The sequence below is a fragment of the Acyrthosiphon pisum genome, chromosome A1 (genome assembly GCF_005508785.2).
Source record: "Acyrthosiphon pisum isolate AL4f chromosome A1, pea_aphid_22Mar2018_4r6ur, whole genome shotgun sequence".
NCBI classification, from domain to species: domain Eukaryota; kingdom Metazoa; phylum Arthropoda; class Insecta; order Hemiptera; family Aphididae; genus Acyrthosiphon; species Acyrthosiphon pisum.
Genome location: NC_042494.1, coordinates 153,124,797 through 153,144,646, shown reverse-complemented (window position 1 = coordinate 153,144,646; position 19,850 = coordinate 153,124,797). Strand labels below are relative to the sequence as shown.

Genomic DNA, 19,850 nt, shown 5'->3' with positions numbered 1-19,850 from the left:
CGATAAGGAATTTATTACTTTTAACTTCTGGTCTTTATAAACGATAAGTATTATTATGAACAGTGGCGAAATCACCTTCCGTGGGGCGAACGGCGGACACCCAAGCAAATGGATATTATACAATACATTTAGGGGCACAATTCAACCTTACTGCGCCTACTTGAATTGATTTTAAAATGTAATACCTTTTGCCCTGGGGCATAAAAATCGTAATAACTGCGGTATCTACTGACGAGATACAACACAATATTTACTTTACACACAAATACCTCCCAGAACAACTCAACTTTGAAGAACAATATCTCATCAACGGATTAACGAAAAATGAAAATTTAAACGTGATAATTCATAAAAAAAATAGCATTATTAATTTATGAAATTTTAAGTATAGGTTACCATTTGAAAATCAAAAGTTGATAGTAGTTTACCTAATTAATATAAGGGTGAAAAATATAAAACATTTATACAAATGTAGAAATACATAAAACTAAAATTAAAAAAAAAAAAAAAATCTAAAAAAGTTAATACTTTTCGAGATAATGAGTGTTCAACGATAAAAGAATCACCCTGTATAGCACTTTTTTATTTTATTAAGAATTATAAAAAAAATCCATTCTAAAGAGACGATTTATTTTAATCCAATACTAGCTATAGATAGGTACATAAATATATATCTACATATTATACATTTACTAATATATTCTCGACAGTAGATCGATTTTGTAACTTATATATTTATATATTATTATTTAATATTACCTTCAGAAGTTTGCAATCCGATTACTTCGCTGTATTCGCCTTCGCCCGCGCTGTTGAACGCTTTTACTCGAGCGTTGTACGTGCAATTGAAGTGTAACCCGTCAACGGTGCAGATGGTTTCTGTGCCGCAATATACCTCCTGTATACGCAAAAACAAATATATTATACGGTCGAATTCATTCAACAACACCGAATATTATAAAGGGGCTTCTGACTAATAATAATTTAATTTTAATCGAAAACATATACACATTACACACCTTTAGAGAATTGTTACTATGATAAATTAAATTAAACATATCAAATTGATAGGTAGGGATACTTTAATAAAATGAATATAATCCATATTTTAGAATTTAGTTTATACAGAAGTTATTGCAGAAAAACCATTCTGTATACTGATAAAATTAATTAATTTGATTCAAAAAGCTTTAAAATAAAATAATTAATATTTGGACTTTAACCGTACCTACTTATTTACTATATACCTAACGTCTATGTTCTAAAAAGTTAAGGAATATTTGTTTTATAAGAAAAGTGTACCGTTTAATAAATTATTGAAAATTAATGATGAAAGTAGAAATACGTTATTTCATTTAACAATAAAAAATAATAATAAAATAACCAGCCATAACGGTTTTTTATGATAATGAAAAACGTTATTTTCTTACTTTTTGCCGTATGCATAAAATTATTTTTCACACGGTATAATACCTACTCACATCTCTAAATATACCTGTTACCATTATACAAAATGAAATAATTTTGGTTGCCACTTTCAAGTTTCAACGTAACATATTTGTAATTCATTGATAATAGGAAGCAATATTATTTTATGGTAAACGCAATGTAATTAAAAAATAAGTACCAATATATTGTTGATGGATTTCGATTTTTTAGTGAGTGCGTTCAACTGGTACCTAAAGAACGAAATGGAATTTATACCTACACGATACCAATATCGTTGTTTGGGTTCACTTACGTAGTGTACTGTGTAAACAATTTAGTAAATAGCAATTTTCCTAGTGTGACAACGCAACGATTAGGTTTTCATTAGCTTTCAAAAGTTGTGTGTCGGAGACTACCAATTAATAATAATTGATACGTACTCAATATAAAATATTGATTTAAAAGAAATCATACATTTCCATGCACAAGTTATCCCTACTTTTGTAAAGTATTAAATTAGTTTTAACTTTAATGTAGGTATCAAATTTTCTATTAGTTTCGAAAAACATACAACCATACAAATAAGAACAAAATTATGGTTGAAAATTTGATTTGTGTGTATTATGAGTCATGAAACATGGAAACAAATAACAATACAATTTTAAATTTTAAACACAAAATAGGGATTATGTGTATACTATCAATTATTACTTAAGTAGTAGTATTATGTCATTAATACTCATTACTCATTAGTCAGAATTCTATTATGCACGTGCTGGTATAAATAGTATAACGATAATATTGGTAATTAGCAGATCATTTAACATTAGACCTCAATAAAGAAACCAAGTGTTGTAATATAAAACTTCTACCAAATATATTAACATTTTTCCTAAAATAATTAATGATTTTTCCACGGAATTTGTATCTCAATCATAATTAATAAGGCATTTATTTAAATCTTCAAAGATAAGTTTAATAGAATTAAACCAACTTATTAGAACTTTGATCGTTTTCCAACGTAGTGTTTTTAGAAAGAAAGGTCAATATCACAGATATTAAAACGTAAAAGTGCATATTATATCACAAGTCTTCTACGTATTTATTTATTTTTTAATAGTCATTAACACTCAATAATATACGTAAATTACAATTACAAATAAAAATGACAAAATGTTTAATTTTGTTTCTAAAACACTGCAGCAAGCGTATAAGTGGATATGTTAAGTATACAGTGTCGCCTGGAACATATTTGTACCCTCCCATAATAAATTATGGTCGTCTAAAGGTTATTTTTATAGAATGGTTATGGTTATAGTGATTTCATAAAAACATTTTACTGCGACCATTAATAACAGAGAACGGTCCCCAAACTCCAAAATATGCCAAATATTCGTGTATAAATAACTAGATATCCATTCCGAATTTACGCATTTATTTTCTTAAGCTTATGATAACTCAAGTCAATTTACTTCCATATATAATACAAGTAATATCGAATTACGTTGTACCAGCTTTAATGAAAATATATTTTAATCTATACCTACCTAACTATACATATTGCCCACTACATGCGTATTTAAGCTCTTAGAGACAGTATGTTTTAATTTCAACTTAAGTGGATAATATAAATATTTTTTAAATAATTTAAGTTTAACACGGAACTATTTTAAATTAGAAAGTTGTATTGAAAAAATAAATATTATTTAACTATTAGTTGAAAATGCAGTGTAATTATAATTTAAGGTGTATAGTATTGACAACGCCTTACAGCTAGTTGTCCAATGTATATACTATGCAAAATAGGAATATAATTGTTATAATATATACAACGAAAAACCATTCCGTGAAAACTAAAACATATATAGGTTCCATACAACAAAATAATGGTTCGTTTAAACCCCGATTTCATTTCGTGGAGTTTGTATTCATTCGTTACGTCTATGCATATTTTAATATTTTATCGACATTTAAAAACGATTCATGGTTTCATAAAATGTAATTTAGCGATCATATAATACAGTTTCGTCGCAAGCTATATTAATTTCGATTTAGATAAAACGAAAAATATATATATTAAAGTTCTTTTTATTATATTTTTTAGTATACATTAATATGAATGACATCGAGTTTATGTTGACTTGCACGTCTATAACGGGTCATAAAAGCAAAATAATAGATATTCGGTCTGCCAGTCACGTTAAGGCTATAAGTGCATAATCAACTAACAATTTTTGTTTTTTTTTACGATATTATACTGTTTGTGTGATTTAACGAAAGACAAAAATCAATATTATATTACTATTCAAAAGTATTATACCAATTATTATGTATGTATATAGTATATACTATATACGATATTGTATAATATAAACGCGCGAAATAAAAAATACGATATAAAAAAATCTATTGTTTCCTTGGCGTGTATTATTATTATTATTTTTTTATCACAATTTCGTAGAAACACGCATTCGTATTACATTGATATTATAGGTTATTAAAATTCAATGGTATATACTGCAAAAGCAACAACAAAAAAACTCCACGCGCCGACGGCAATCCTTGTATAATATATATATATATATAATGGTTTACATTTTGTGGGCCGAGGTGTTGTTATTGGAAATCGGATGTCGTTCTGTAATTTAAAATCCATCAACGACCAATGACATTGTTTACAAAAATACCGCGTTTACTGCCCGTCCAGACGTCGCGATAAACGTTATTCATTCAGGCATTCTAGTATACGCTTTCGAACATAATGTACACCCGGCGGGATTGAACATGAAAAACCATCTACCACTTTTTTTTTACCCCGCCAACGACTTCACATTTATTGCAACAGGACACAGTATTCGTAAATCGAAGCTTTGTGCCATTGTATAATATATACATGCTGTTATTATATTTTCAACTTCAATTTATCATTTTGGAAAAAATATTGTTCTTAGACGAAAGAATGATGAAACTTTTGTTTTTTCTCGGCGATCATATAATATACGGGGTGGCACGTTTTATAACTGGTTACATTAATTTATGCTAAGTCTGTTTTAAAAATAACGTTTTCACCTACGGGGTGATCCATTTAACACGCAAGACACTCATTATTCTATCCTTATAGTTACAGTTTTTTTTTTTTATATAAGCATTTAAAGTTCAAATTTAATAATTATTTTGTAGTTAAAAATTTATAAAATGTTCAACTTTTATATATAAGGATTGAAAATTTAAAACAATGTTCTACGTAAATAGGTTAAATATATAAACTACTTTGTTCACAATAATATTATCAAATATACTTAATAATACCATAGGCTGACTGACCGCCTTTGCTCAGAATCGTTTCTCTTGTACAATGATATATCATTGAATTCAAATTTAACACCATCCATTACAGTCACCCACTTGTAACCTACTGTACAGCAGAGCGACACACAGTTGCCCACCTTTTTTAAATTTGAATTCAACATATTTTAATGAAATTAATAAACTAATATAATATATTTAATTCCTAAGACGAAAGTTTTAAAAATATTGTTGCTATGGACAACTATATTATACTTATATACGGTCTGGAATATATATTTTCGTTTCTGTGTCACGATTTATTATTTCTGTATCGTTATACAAAAATCTTTATACTGTACGAATATTTATTATAATATTATTATAAAAGTTAAAACGCACTTTTCTGATAGTATAATTATATTAATATATAGTCTACGATCATCTCGAATATCACAAAAGTTCAGGATATTAAGTCGTTTGAAGTCGAGATAAGATTTCCATCCGACGAATTGGCACAAAATCGTTGCAAAATCACGTCAGCAAGTCGGGGTCATTTCGCTGGACCGGCGTTAAGACGGCATAGTTCAATGCCGAACACAGGCGGTACAGGCTGCAGTACAGGCGGCTTCTGCGCATGATGCACCCAATGTCGGACTGCCGTCTGCCACTTCGACGCAGGAGCCGGTGACGATCGACTCTAACCTGCCAACGAGCAAACGGTTTTGGTTGAGCCGTCAAGTGGCCCGACCGAAATTATCGTGGCTGATTATGCGAGCCCTGTGATCCGCTTCTACATTGCGTTGGTGAACAAGGCAATTATGACGCCCAGTTCCGCCGAAGTCAATATGGAATAATCCGTACTTCTCTTTGTCGTAAGTCTCGTCGACATCCGACTCTTCACCGTCGGTATCTTCGCCGCCCGTCTCGTCGCCGCAGCTGCAGCAGTCAAGCCGCGATTTCGCGGATCCACCGAGACGGTGTTCGTGTTCGATGCCAAACATCCATGTGCGGTTTTGTTCGGCCGGCATAAAGCACGTCCCGTCACGAGATTTGATCGAGTCGTCCGAGTTATGAAACTTTTGTACGATAGCTCGCGTGCAGACAGTGGTACACGCCGCGAGTTTGCTGCAGGACCCAACCGAAGTGCGCCGGTGTGATGCAACAGAACCGGTAAAAGGGGCCGCGGCTAAACCCAAGCGTAGGTCTATATGGAAGAGGACAAAGCGTTTCGTCAGACGCTTGGTATTTTGCGCTTGACATTGGTATGTTCTGTGATATACCGCAGAGTTTATAATATGATAGTTCAAAAAAAATGTATACCTATAAGATTGTTATACCCACTGCAATGTGCAAACGCATTTATGATTTACATAAATAAACGTTTTTGTTAAATTGTTACCTAGGTTTAATTTAATTGGTTTTAATTTGATATCATTTTATTACGCGTCAACACGCTTATGGAAAATTAATTAAAAACGTATGTTTTCATTCAAAACATTAAACAATTTTAAGAATGATAACAATAAAAAATGTAAATATCGTATTTTTTTTTTTTTGGAAAAATGTTGTTCCTAACAACGTATAATGATGTAAAAGAAAATGTTCAAAGTTTCAAATAATGCGAGTGTCATACTTTAATATATACTAATTATATATAGTTTGAAATATTTATACATTACCAACGCTTCATTTTTACAAATGACGAAAGAAATGTAATATTTTACCCTATAGTGGTTATTGACTTCGCAATCAGAAACAGAATACCACAGTGGTAAAAAAATATGTATTAAATACATCATATAGGTACATGTAGTTTCAAAATAAATACCTCCAGCTATATTAATATATAATATAAAAAATGAAAATTGACTCATATAGAAAATTAAGCTATATGCCGTGTGAAATTGATCACATTGTATAAAATCGTAATAATCTCGCCTGCGACAGTAATAATAGAGAACGACGGCCGATCGTTAATCTCAATTCACGCAGCACAACCGCTCGAGCGTCGGTCGACCGACGCCAGGGGTAATTAATTTTCTATAACGATTCTGGACATCGTATAGGTACACACTCATAGTTTTTCGCAAAAAATCGATCCGCCGAGAGGATATTATTATATTATTGTTTTTGTTCTACAAACCCTGAAGTCTCCGCCGTTGCCGTCGTCCAGTTCCAACACGTAACCTTCGACGTACGAAGAAGCCGGAGGTTGCCACGCGATCGTTACGCTATTGTTCTCGGCGCTGCACTCTTCGGCGATGATCAGCGCCGCGCTCGGAGCTAAACACACAAAAAAACATAAGTATATTGTTCAAAGAAGACGCACATACGATAAGTACACAATATTATTATATTATTTATGGTAAAACGGCCGAAAACACCGCACTGCGGGTAAGTACAGAGCAGCTGTGTACACATATGTTATAAATATTATAAAAATATAAAACCGTCGCATGCATTTATGAGTTCACTAAAACCATGATTTCGGTAAAAACCGTACAACGGTATACTTAAATATATATATTAAGTATACCACATATATTTCGACACGGGTGATATATATCGGCTGATAAATTTAACGTAAGACACTTATTATTTCAAAAACTATAAACGTTTTTGAAAATATTTTTTACTATTTTGATGGGCGCATTTTTAATCATCATACCTTTTTAAGGACAATATGTATTTTTGATTTCATATTACGTAGAAGAATATTTCAATCTATAAAAATCAAATTTTTGAAGACTAGCTTATGATTTATAAGTATTAAATGTTTAGATGAGCGTGAATGCGTGATTCCCCACAAAACATTGGTAATTTAAAATTTAAATAGGTACTTTAAGTAATAAACTGCTGATCCGAAATTTGATTTTTATAGATCAAAATAATTAGTATTCTGCTCCAGAATATTAAATAAAAAATATATATTATCACTCAAAAGAGTAAAAACTTAAAATATGTTAATGATAAAAAAAAGTAAAAAATATTATTTTTTTCCTAAAATCTCGTTTTTTAACGTTTTATAACTATGTATAGGTACCTACCTAAAAGAAATTAGTTCAAAAACGGATTAGTGTTTTCTGAAATAAAGAGTGTCTCACGTTAAATAGTACATTCTATATATAATATAATATGTATATTAAGTATTATGATTATACCTGTTGCCTTCAAGTCTTCTCCGTCCCCGATAGCTTTACAAGATTAGTGCAAGCAGTAAAAAAAAACAATGGTTTATTTGTTTAGTATATTATAATAATTTAGCGGTGTAAAATACTGCACACATACAATAATATATTAACAATCTCGTAAAGTTAACATCTAATACATTTTTAAATCAAATTATATTAATATTGATAATACTTATGTTAGTGTACCTATAATATATAGTTACTGCAAGGTATACAGGTAGACCTGATAGATTAATTAACTTTTGTTCTAATTAATATTTTTGAATTTATTTTTATATAGAATTTAGTCATTACACCAATATAAAAAAAAATATTTTATTTTTTAATACTAATACAAAAAAAAATTTAATTTAAAATAGCCAATTTGTAAATCTAATTACAAGAATAATTTTGATGGTAAAAAATTTAATACTAAAATTCAAGTAGTTTATTTTTTAGATTTTTTTTAAATATTAATATTTTTTGAGTTAGTATAATAACTTTTTCCAAAATATTATTTTTTGGAATTTCATGACATGAGTATATTTCTTAAATTATTTAACAACCATACATAGTTTTCACAATTTTTCTAATATGTTTAAGTAACATCATTTTTTTTTTTGTCAAGTCTTCCTGTAACACAGTGTATACTATAGTGATAGAATAGAATCAATTTCTTCAATAGAGATAATCACAGTTATCGATAGTTGATTTTCATCTATAATATAATTACATCAAAAAACTGATTTGTAAAATTGTAAAGTAAACTGTAATTCAATTAAAAATTAAAATTAAAAAAATTAGATTTTGTACTTGAATTCTTCCCTGCAAGTATTTCTAAAATATTATTTTTCAAAAATATTGGAAATACATCTTAAATACTTTTTAAACATCTTTTTACAAGATTGCATATTATTATTACATGTGTGTTTAATATGAGTGTTATACTGTTGTAGTATTACTCGGTTAACCATATTGTATACATATGACGCATCATATCGCGAGCGTTCAATAAAAATCGACCAAGTTTTTTTTTTACTGTAAAGGCGATTATATTATTATGATAGGGATGTGACACAATTTTTGCAGGAATTGTACATACGTCAATTTAATAAAAAAAAATAAATTCCCGGTTCACGAGGGTTGGCAAGGTATATGAATTATTTTTAAATGGTTAAGACCTATTTTACATATTTAAATTAGATTACCATTTAAGTTAAAGAAAAGTTGGTCAGTTCCAGCACACCAGTTGCAGATGTGGCATCGAGCGATATATTATATACATCATGATTCAGAAGCTATAGATACCTAGTTTCGAGATGAGGAACAATATCACGATTCATAATCTTAAACGTGTTTTATGGTACTATTAATAATTTTTTAGATGAATATTATTGATAAAAAAAAATCCTTGGAAATAAATAAAAAAATGCGCACACGATAAATAACGCTTAAATATATATATAATGTTTTTACTTTATGTATTATAATACAAGTGCGAAAGCGTATGTGTAATTAACAGTTAACATTTAATGCAGCATCGAATGGGTGTATGTGTAAATTACGTACTTTTCATTTGTATAAAGTTCATGTGTTCGATAGCTTTCAACACGGTGTTATCATCCAGGGTCAAATCCAGCTGGTGATACGAACGAGGAGACGGCAACACGTCCTTGTGCCAGGTCATGTCCGTGTTCGAAACTCTGGCTATCAACATTGACCCAACCTGCAGAACGAAGAGGGGAACAACAGAAACATGACACGGTAAGTATTCAAACATAATAATGTTATGTTATCATATTATAATATATTAATATAATTTAATGTAGTGCTGCAGGTACGCGCATACGGGTTATCACGGAAACGACAGCTGACACGTGTGTATAGGTTATATTATACAGAGTGTGTGTAGCGTGTGGGCTTGTACGACCCCCATGACATTATATTGTTCGACGTAGTACATTATATATGACGAGTAACACGATCTATCACGGCGAAATTTGGGGGAATCAGAGGGGTCTAAGCCCCTCGCGAAAGATAAAATCAGGCCTTCCGAAAATGTATACGATGCGCGTACCGCGTAGTTGTGCAGAGAATGTTTTATTCTGTATTGCAGGGATGGGCAACTGGCGGCCCCCGTACCTTTTTTATCTGGCCCGCGCTACATTTTCAAATTACTTCATATAATTTTATTATACTATTATTTTCATGTTTTGTAGTAATTATTTTTAAAATGTCCGCTAAAAAGCGTAAAAAATAAATTTTGAAGGACCTTTTTTTTTTTGCTTTCTCCTATGCACTGCGGCCCGCTAGATTTTAAAGTACTTAAAAGTGGCCCGCTAGTTACTTTGAGTTGCCCATCCCTGCTGTATTGGATTGTGGGGGATGGACATTGGGTACTGTGACCAGCTGACGGGTCTGTTATTTGGTTCCGCCTAACCAGAAAAAATTGAAATCGCGTGATTGCTTACTTGTAAAAATGAAACGGGATCGTTTTCTTTGAGGGCCTCTATGCAGAACTGCAACAGGGACGTGGTTTTCTGCAGCTTGCACGTACAACTGGTCACGTGGTCCTTCAGCGATCGCTGTTTGATTTCTTTGTCCTGTCGCACTGCGTCGATCAGCCACTGCCTCCGCCTCTCGATGGACCGGATCAGCGCGTCACACCTGGCGTCCACTTGTCGCTCCAGTTCTTCGCACTCACCCTGCAAGCACAAACACAAACCCGACAACGGTATATGGTTAGGCTTCTCTCCTCTCCTCTCAAGCACCGACAACAACACTCCCATCCCATTACCAAGATACCGCAATTTATTATAAGTATAGTTATAATATAAATATATTATATATACCGCGGTTAAACAACTCGCGGACTCTTGGACAAATTGGATCCTGCTGCAAACTTTATAATATATATTTATGCGTAAGAGTGTTGTTATACGTGCCCAGCAACACTAAGTCGCGTACTTCACCATATATGTGCCTATATTATAATCTAGATATAATATATACATATTATACAGCGGGTCGTTGGCGACGTGCACGTTCGTCTAGTTTGGGCTTTTCGTGTTTTACGACCGCTTCCACAACGAAGACTTCTTATATTATATTATGCGAAGTTAAAGATCGATTTTTATTCACCCCCCCCCCCTCCTCCCGACATATATACCTAAATTGAACCCGCCACTGAATAACTCGGAACGTATAGAATATAATAAAGAACTTTTTATATTCACGACTACATCGCGTCGTATAAATATATTATAATATACTTGGACGGTTTATCACTTTATCAGTGTATAGAATATAATATACTGCAAATGAAGTCCACGCTTGATACACGCATACTGTTTATATAATTACACGAGCTCAGCGATTCTATTATAAAACAATATTATTTGTGACATAAACAGCGATCGCAATTAAATATTGTATTGTTCTCGATTCCACGAATTTATATTTGTTTTTCAATTAACTTCCATTAAAATACGATATACCAAAGAAAACACAAATCGAAATCACCGAACAACGAGAACACGTTATGCATAATTAAAATATGCACTCCCATCGTTTTCGATCGCAGCTAATTGTGCTGTAATATATTGAAATATTACGCCGCACGATCTTCTACGACGGCGTATTATATAATATCGTAATAGAATGTATATTAATATAGGGGAAATACCTATAGAGATAGACCGATGAAAAGGTGGTTAGGCGTAGGTATAGTAGAAGAGGATCTTAAAACTCTGGGAGTGCAAGATTGGAAGGAAATTGTTCAACATCAGGAGAAATTGAGGGATGTAGTGATGGCGCAGACTCTAAAGTTTCAAATGCCAGTGGTGACGATGATATTATATTATTATGTATTAATAAATATAGTAACCGCAGTGACTTACATTAAGTTTTTCAGACATTTGCTTTAACCTCTGAATAAACTCTGTAGTGGTTCGAGCTTTTTCAGACAATTGTTGTAGGTTCTGGGATAGTTCCGTCTGAAAAAAATCGAAAATAACAAATTAAATTGCTGTTCAAACAACATTTAATTGTACACAAGCATGATGCATATTATACACTCCGAGCGTATTCATCTCAACCTATTCGAAAACTTAGCAACGCGTTGTATGTAATTTACATATTATACAGTATATAGATTATAATACAGTATAGTGTATATATAGCTATTAACTACACCCGAACCTTCTGCTGTATACATATAATTTATAAGCCTTTGTTTTTATTAAAATACGTTCCATTAAACTATGTGTAGAACTCCATCAAATATACCGTCCAAGTTCACATACAATATATATATATATATAATATAGTACACGTGCGGGCGTAGAACGTACGCCCAGAGAGATCTATTATACAATATAAATCCACCATCTCCATACTGCAGCATACACTCAGGCGGGCAGGACCCCACATAGAGTGATCGTATACATATGTACACTGTATATATGCCCTGCACTACACGGCGTTTTGAACGACCCCAAGGCATTTGACAACCATATTATACGGTACTATATATACTTACTCCGGAAGTTTGATGTCTCATTCACAATAACCCAATTATCCTCGCTACATAGCGGCACTATGCGTTTATACATAATTATCGACCTGCAAATGTATATATTTTACATCGAGTACCTAATAATCACCATCGACGGGTTGCACAAACGCGCTCGCTCGGCAGCTGCTAATCAAATTTAATTTATAATTTGCGAGTGTTTTAGTTTTTCTATACGCAGGGCGGGGATATTTTACCTATATATATATATATATATGCATATATATATCTATAGAAATATATATGCTGAGAGCAACCCGCGCTAAACATCCAGCACACGGCTTAATCGTATGAGACTACTCCACAGATATATACAGGGTGATTCACCGGGCTTCTTCCCTTTCAATAATGCAATTATTCAAAACTGATTTTAATAGCTTAAAATTATTTAAATTAAGTTTCCTGACATTTTTTGTACAACTCAAAGAGTGTCCCATGGAAGATACGGAGATACAAACTTCTGTTTTTCAAATGAGGAACCTTCTTTAAAACTTTTAATTATTTAGAGGATAATTGTTTTGAAACTATTGATAAATCTAATTCAAAATTTGAACGAGTAATTTTCAGTTAATCAAATGTTTATATTAAGGAAAAGTCTTTAAAATGGTTTTAACACTCCTTTAGTAGGTATTACAAAATTCTGAAAAAATTGAAAATAATATCTTTATAAGTGTATTTAATAATTCCAAAAATCATAATTTTTAACAAATTGTTTAATAATTATTAAAGGGAAAACTTAGGGGTGAGCATGCTTGGTGAATTACATTTATTACAATTACTATAAACAGCAGACTCCCTATTACAATAATGTCTAACATAGAAGTCGAGAAAATAGCCAATATTTCTTATCAAAGAACCCTTTGTTTACATATTTATAGTTGATAAAATTGAAATAACGTATGGGAATAATTTGTTATTAAGACTTCTAAGCTGCAAGAGTTTTGTGCATTATAAACCTACATTATATTATTAATATTATTATAGTAAATAAATTACACTATTATACTGACCTTAAAAATTCTTAAAGTTAATACTTAATTTTACTATAATAAATTTTTATACGATCTCACATTAATCAGTAACCACAATGTAAACAACATACTTTTTGATAAGAGAAGTTGGCTATTTACCTAATTTCGACGTTAATTCTTAGTCGGCTCTATATCTAGTTGTAATACTCACTTATATATATATATGTACCACTCACCGTAATTGCATTTACAAAACAAAATATATAGAAACACTCGTCCATTAAAAAACGTTCAATACAAATATCGATTTTTACGTGTTAAAGCCTATCTGTATTATATACTACAGTGGAATAGTGGGTACCTATATACTATCGCAGCATGAACATAATAATATGACGGGTGCGGGGCCGCATTTGCATATAATATACGCATTAGGATACATATTACACAGAATGGCGAGTCAAAATACTCAAGTCGACTGCTACGTTGTTTTTTTTTTTTTTAACAAAAAACATGATGTTACTCTAGAACACGGGGTCGTTATGAGAGAGGCGTGAATGACATTTCCCCTGTCGCGTGTGACACACACACTTATACTATGTGCTCACTACATTTTTTTACCAGAGTACCAGTAGTATGCCAGTAACTATGTACCAGTAGAATCCAGTATAGTCATACTGCTTATTAAATTCACGGTAAATGGACTCATTCGCCTGATGGACTCACTATTACACTATGGTTAATGAGGTCAATGAGTATTTTTAAGGGCATATTTCATCATAATTCAAATTTTATCGCATACATTTTGACGATTAATACTATTTCCTAGAACCATCATATCGAAAAGTATAAGTTTTTAAAAATACTGATTTTACATAATTTGAATTTATTACGGAACAAGAACAAAATATATTTTTTCTATTTTTATCGCAATTAATTAATAATTTTCATGATTTTTTTCTCTATTATGAATCACTATAGGTACATACATTTAAAATACATATATAAATAAATACCTACATATGAATAATGATAATATTTATGAGTACTTACTACTTAGGCCAAATTAATTTGTTTTACTATAAGTCTACAACGCATATATTATATTATTATTGAGTATATATATTTTTTATTTTTTGGACTTTTTACTTTATTTACTCATTCGGTTAATGGACCCAAAGTGAGTTGACTAAGTAAGCGGCGACTACTGTATTTATAAATAATTATACATATTATACGACGTATATATTATGATGCATAATAGCCTATAATATATTACGAAGAAAATAATAACGCGAGTTGTGATGACTCGAACCCAAACACGAAACCTCTCGTTATTCGTTAACATAATACATGATATTATAATAATAACTGTCTATTACCTACTACACACGCATTGACGCATAATATTATACATATTATTTTAACGGTCGATTTTAAAACTAACGCACGAGAGCCACGACTCGAAACGTTCAGAGGCGAATAGGCGATGGAGATGAGGAACTGCACACGTATGCGTATATTATAATATAGGCGGCACGCCGAAGATTCATATACGAATATAATGTAATATAATATATACACATTTAAAACTGGCTAGTATAATATTATATACAATAATAATACAACATGGATATGAGTACACACACATTATACACGGTTACTATATGTACATATAATGCGTGTGCATTAGTGTTTGTGTTTTAATGCGAAATTTCGAGCAAATATTTTCCAACACAACTGTAGATACGAATAAATAATATAATACACGTACATAATTCAGCTGCATACAGGGTGCTTCACTAAGCATCCCTCTTTTTTTCAATAATGCAGTTGCTCTGAGTTTTATTATACTTTAAGACGGGGTAAAGACCATATTTTAAATTTTTTGCGAATTAATGTATTATACTAGTGGAGTGTCCTGTGGAGGTACAAATTCATGTTGTTCAAATGAGAACCCTCCCCCTCCTCTTTAATACTGTACATTTTTAGAGGATTATTTTTCTGAACATTTTGATTTTTGACGTAACAGAATCAAAATTCAAACTATTGGTTTTTGAGTTATTTAACTTTGTGTACCAAGGATAATAGTTCCAAGATCATGGGTTAGTTAGATATAATGAACACTATAAAGGACACTACCTTTGTGATTTGAACATTTTAGTAATTAATATCCAACAACCTATACAATTTGTAAAAATGGTCCTATAGTATAATGACACAATATTAGGAAAGTAGGCGCATCTATTTTCTATGTTTGTAAAACCATTTTGCTCTTTGAGTATATTCAAAACTTCCAAAAATCAAAGTTTGAATAAATTCATTATTAAAGGAAAAAATGTGGGTGAGTATGCTTGATGAATCACTCTGTATACATATTACGCCTCGTGATTTCATATCTCTGCACGCTATGTTATAATATATTTTAGCCATTAGGTATATTATTTCGCTTAAGCGAAATGCACGCTGTGTTTGACCAATGTCGGCCTGGCCGCAACGCTGCCCTAGCCCACGGTCTTGTCTGTATTGATAAGGGGGGGGGGATTTATAGAATATCGTCTAGTTACTACAAGTATATTTATTCTTTAAAAGTTTGCCAAACACTTGAAACGGGTGTTTTCTAAATTTAAATGTATTGCAAACAAACTTCGTTCAACACATGACATACCTAAAACCAGTCATGTAAAGTACTTACTTGAGTAAAAGTATCAATAATATGTATCTTAAGAACCTACTCAAATAATCAAATACGCAATTTAAATACTTTTGAATAAAGTATAGGCCCTTAGACAAAGTATTTTAAACAATTTCTCAAAATATCTGTAGATATGTAAAATAAATAACTAATTTTTAAAAACCTTTTCAATTTAACACATAATAATATAGGTACATAATATAGTGTACTTTCAATTATATTAAAAAAAAACTCAGTTCAATTGATTTATAAGGTGAAACAAACATCCTACATGTACCTGTATACAGGTACTATCTTATATTAATAATAAAATAAAAATGTATTTATTTCATTGATTGAATTATAATGAAATAAATAATTATATTTTAATCGGTTTTTCAAGGCCTTTGTATTTTTTTAAGCATGAGGCCCCTAAAGCGAACGCTCCAGAGGTTTTTGGTGTGCTGGGCCGATACCGCATGTTTCAATAAATATCATCATGCGATACACCGTGTATTATGCACGCAATAACACTAAATATACAAATGTTACAAGAATAATATCCGGGAGCGGATGACGGTGGTCGGGATCGAAAACACGCATACGCCAGAGCTATACGGGATGATTCGTTTGGGTACATATTATATTATATAGCTGAGAAAGACACGACGGCCGGGCACACCACCCTCCTACCACGGATCGACAAAGTCTGCGCCGTTAAAAGCCCCCCCCCCCCCCGAAAACCTAGTGAAATTACCTTTTTTCCCCTATTCTTACCGCCCTCCAAGCCTACGCGTATACGCACCCACAATATATTATTTTATACAGGGTGTTTCGACGCGGTGTTTGTGTCGATCTGTCACGCAGGGTTTGACTTGAAAATAATAATAATATATAGGACCCGGTGGAGCAAAACCTGAGACCGTGGCCTCAATGATAATATCATACATTTTCATAACACAAACTCATTGAATATGAAACCATAATCGCGTCCAAAGTGAGTAGGATTAAAATAATAGATAGTTTGTAATTAATTCATACAACATAACAAAATATGACGTGCATTATGCATGTATATATTGTAAGGTATGTATGTGATATTTCACTATATTTGTAATTATGGAAACTAACACTCGTTTAAATTACACAGTCAATATAAGAATTCAAGAAATTATCAAACTTGGGTAAATTAATTAAAATTTAAAATATATATTAAAAAAAATAAACAATCTCGGTGATTATTGGAAAGATGTTTATTATATTTAATTAGTGGCGTTTTGCATGTTTATCAATTGTACTTTGCGGACCACAATATTATATATCTGTGTATACGGAAATCCATGATAATATGGCTAATTCACATTAGATCAGACTTTAACGTCAATAAGCGTGATAAACTGATAACGTAAACATTAAAAGACAAGAAAAAAGTTAATAATTTCAAACAAAATTTTCTATTTATATTTTAGTGTAAACAAAAAAATGTTACCTCCGTAAATATGCTTATTGATACGATGAATAACGATTTTAAACGTTTTTGAAATACGATTTTGATGAATATTATTGCTATTATACTAAATCCTACGGGATTATTAAAATTGTTTAAAGCTTATAATAACTGTACCTATATAAACGAATATTCAAATATTATGTTCGTTTTAAAGCTTAGTCAGGAAGCATGTATAAAACACGTGGAAGTGTACGAGCAGGACAAACACGTTGATGCATCCTGTATAGTACCATATTATATATATATATATATATATAGACACGTTAGAAAACAACCGTTGACTTTACAAGCGAATCGCGGTCGTTATTATTTATTATACGTCGGAGGGGTGATCGAGGCACACGCGATTTATCCCGCGTGCTACCCTATAACGGCCGAATCGTAAGGATTTTCAGCTTTCCTCCTCTCCCCTCCAGAATCGACCCTATACATTATATATTATATATATATGATGTATATATATCGCCGAGTTTCGTGTCGTACATCATCATGTCGCACGCCACGGTGATCGGACCATTCTTCTCTTACTGTGATCAATTTCAAATTTTTAAGTCTATCAGATTCTCGATTTTCTCTCGACGATTCCTCTGAAGTGCAGAGTATGCAGAATATTATATTAAACTTTGTTTAGGTTTTCGTTATACAATCTACCTCCAGTATTATATATAACTGTTTTACTATAATATTCATTACTACATTTATTTTATAGAATAGGTATTCGTTTGGATTATAAATCGATCGTTATCGAATGAGGGAGAGGAATATGGCCAAATAAATTCACCTGCAGTGATGATGTTTTGCATATTATGATAGGCGGGAAAAAACATTATTAAACATATTATAATATATTATGATAAACGAAATCATAAAAATACCTACATATATTGTAAACACATACCTTATACATATAAGGCATATAAGGTATACATATAACATATTTTGGTGATTCACCAAAGAAGCCCACCCCCATAATATTAAACTATCAATGTTTATAATTTGTAAAAATTGTCTAAGTATAATAAACAATAGATCATCTAGGTAAATCTCAAGAATCTGAAAATATGGTTTTTAATTACCCATATTATAGGTAGGTTAAGTATGTTCAAAAATTCCAAAATTCAGAATTTAAATATTTTTATAATTAAATAGAAAATGGGGGGGGGAGGGAGACATGGTCGGTGAATCCTATGTATACTTACTATATTATGTCATGCGCACACTGCGGCAGAGTCACCGATGAGTCCACGTCAAACTATAAAAAAAACCTTGTCGGCCGCAGAGTGGCTCCTAGGTCCTACATATACGCTTATATAATATACTATTCATGCAAATATAAAGGTTTGCGGGGAACAATGGTTGTCGTTGGCGGCGTGTGGCTTTGAACCCGACGACGACAATAAATGGGAAATCTTGAGGAAAAAAACCGTCCGTCCGTCAACGTGACGCGAATTCGGAACGAGTGCTCCGCGACGTAGAAAATAATAATATACAAAATGAGAAACTAGGTTCTGTTTTTTCTTCTTTTTTTGTGTTTTTCGACCGCGGAAATGACGAATGCATATGCGCGCTGCAGTGTCGTACAACCAGGGGTTTGTTTTGGCTGTTGAAACGGCCGTATTAATTCGAAAAATGTACCTACTAACTTTATCATAATATTATAATTATAGTGATAAATATTATAAGTTATATGTATTTATACATTTTTCGATAGTTTAAAAAAAAAATGAAAATGTAATCTAATGTTTTTTGGGAGGGGAAGATGGGCGCAAATACAATTATTTTCCATGGTACTATCATACCTAAATACTGCCTTGACTATATTATATGCTTTAGATTCCTACAAAATATGTCATATTTCTATTTCATAACTGATATTATTACTAATATGAAAATGGATGACTAAAATGTAGAGAGTGTAAAGCTCCTACAAATTATATTTACATTTTAAAATGTAAAAATAAAATAAAAAATACTTAATCATTAATATTCTGATTATTTTGAAGTAAAAATTATCAATAAATACAAAAAAGTTGTACCTTGAGTATATTGAGGAACATAATAAGTGACTAAGTGAGTACTTCACTAATTCACTATTATGTTCCAACCATAGACCTATAAACTAAATTAATAAAAACTTAGTTTATAGGTCTATGGTTCCAACTATTCCCTGCTATAACAGTATAACAAATAATCTTTAGCTTAGGTAGGTATTTTATGTTGTATAGAACAGGTCATA

General features: G+C 31.5%; 1 protein-coding gene across 2 annotated transcripts in view; it reads right to left on the bottom strand.

Moving 5' to 3' along the window:
• LOC100166370 (E3 ubiquitin-protein ligase TRIM9) overlaps positions 1-19,850 on the bottom strand; it is a 90,906-nt gene that overhangs the window by 13,238 nt on the left and 57,818 nt on the right. The window contains exons 2-7 of one of the 2 annotated variants that reach the window (XM_029488615.1): positions 11,786-11,881; positions 10,358-10,591; positions 9,456-9,612; positions 7,878-7,910; positions 6,860-6,999; positions 760-898 (exon numbers count right to left, since the gene is read on the bottom strand). In XM_029488615.1, the coding sequence (XP_029344475.1) occupies positions 760-898; positions 6,860-6,999; positions 7,878-7,910; positions 9,456-9,612; positions 10,358-10,591; positions 11,786-11,881 (799 nt within the window). The remainder of the gene's footprint in view (positions 1-759; positions 899-6,859; positions 7,000-7,877; positions 7,911-9,455; positions 9,613-10,357; positions 10,592-11,785; positions 11,882-19,850) is intronic. The other variant, XM_029488616.1, reaches the window with a different exon arrangement.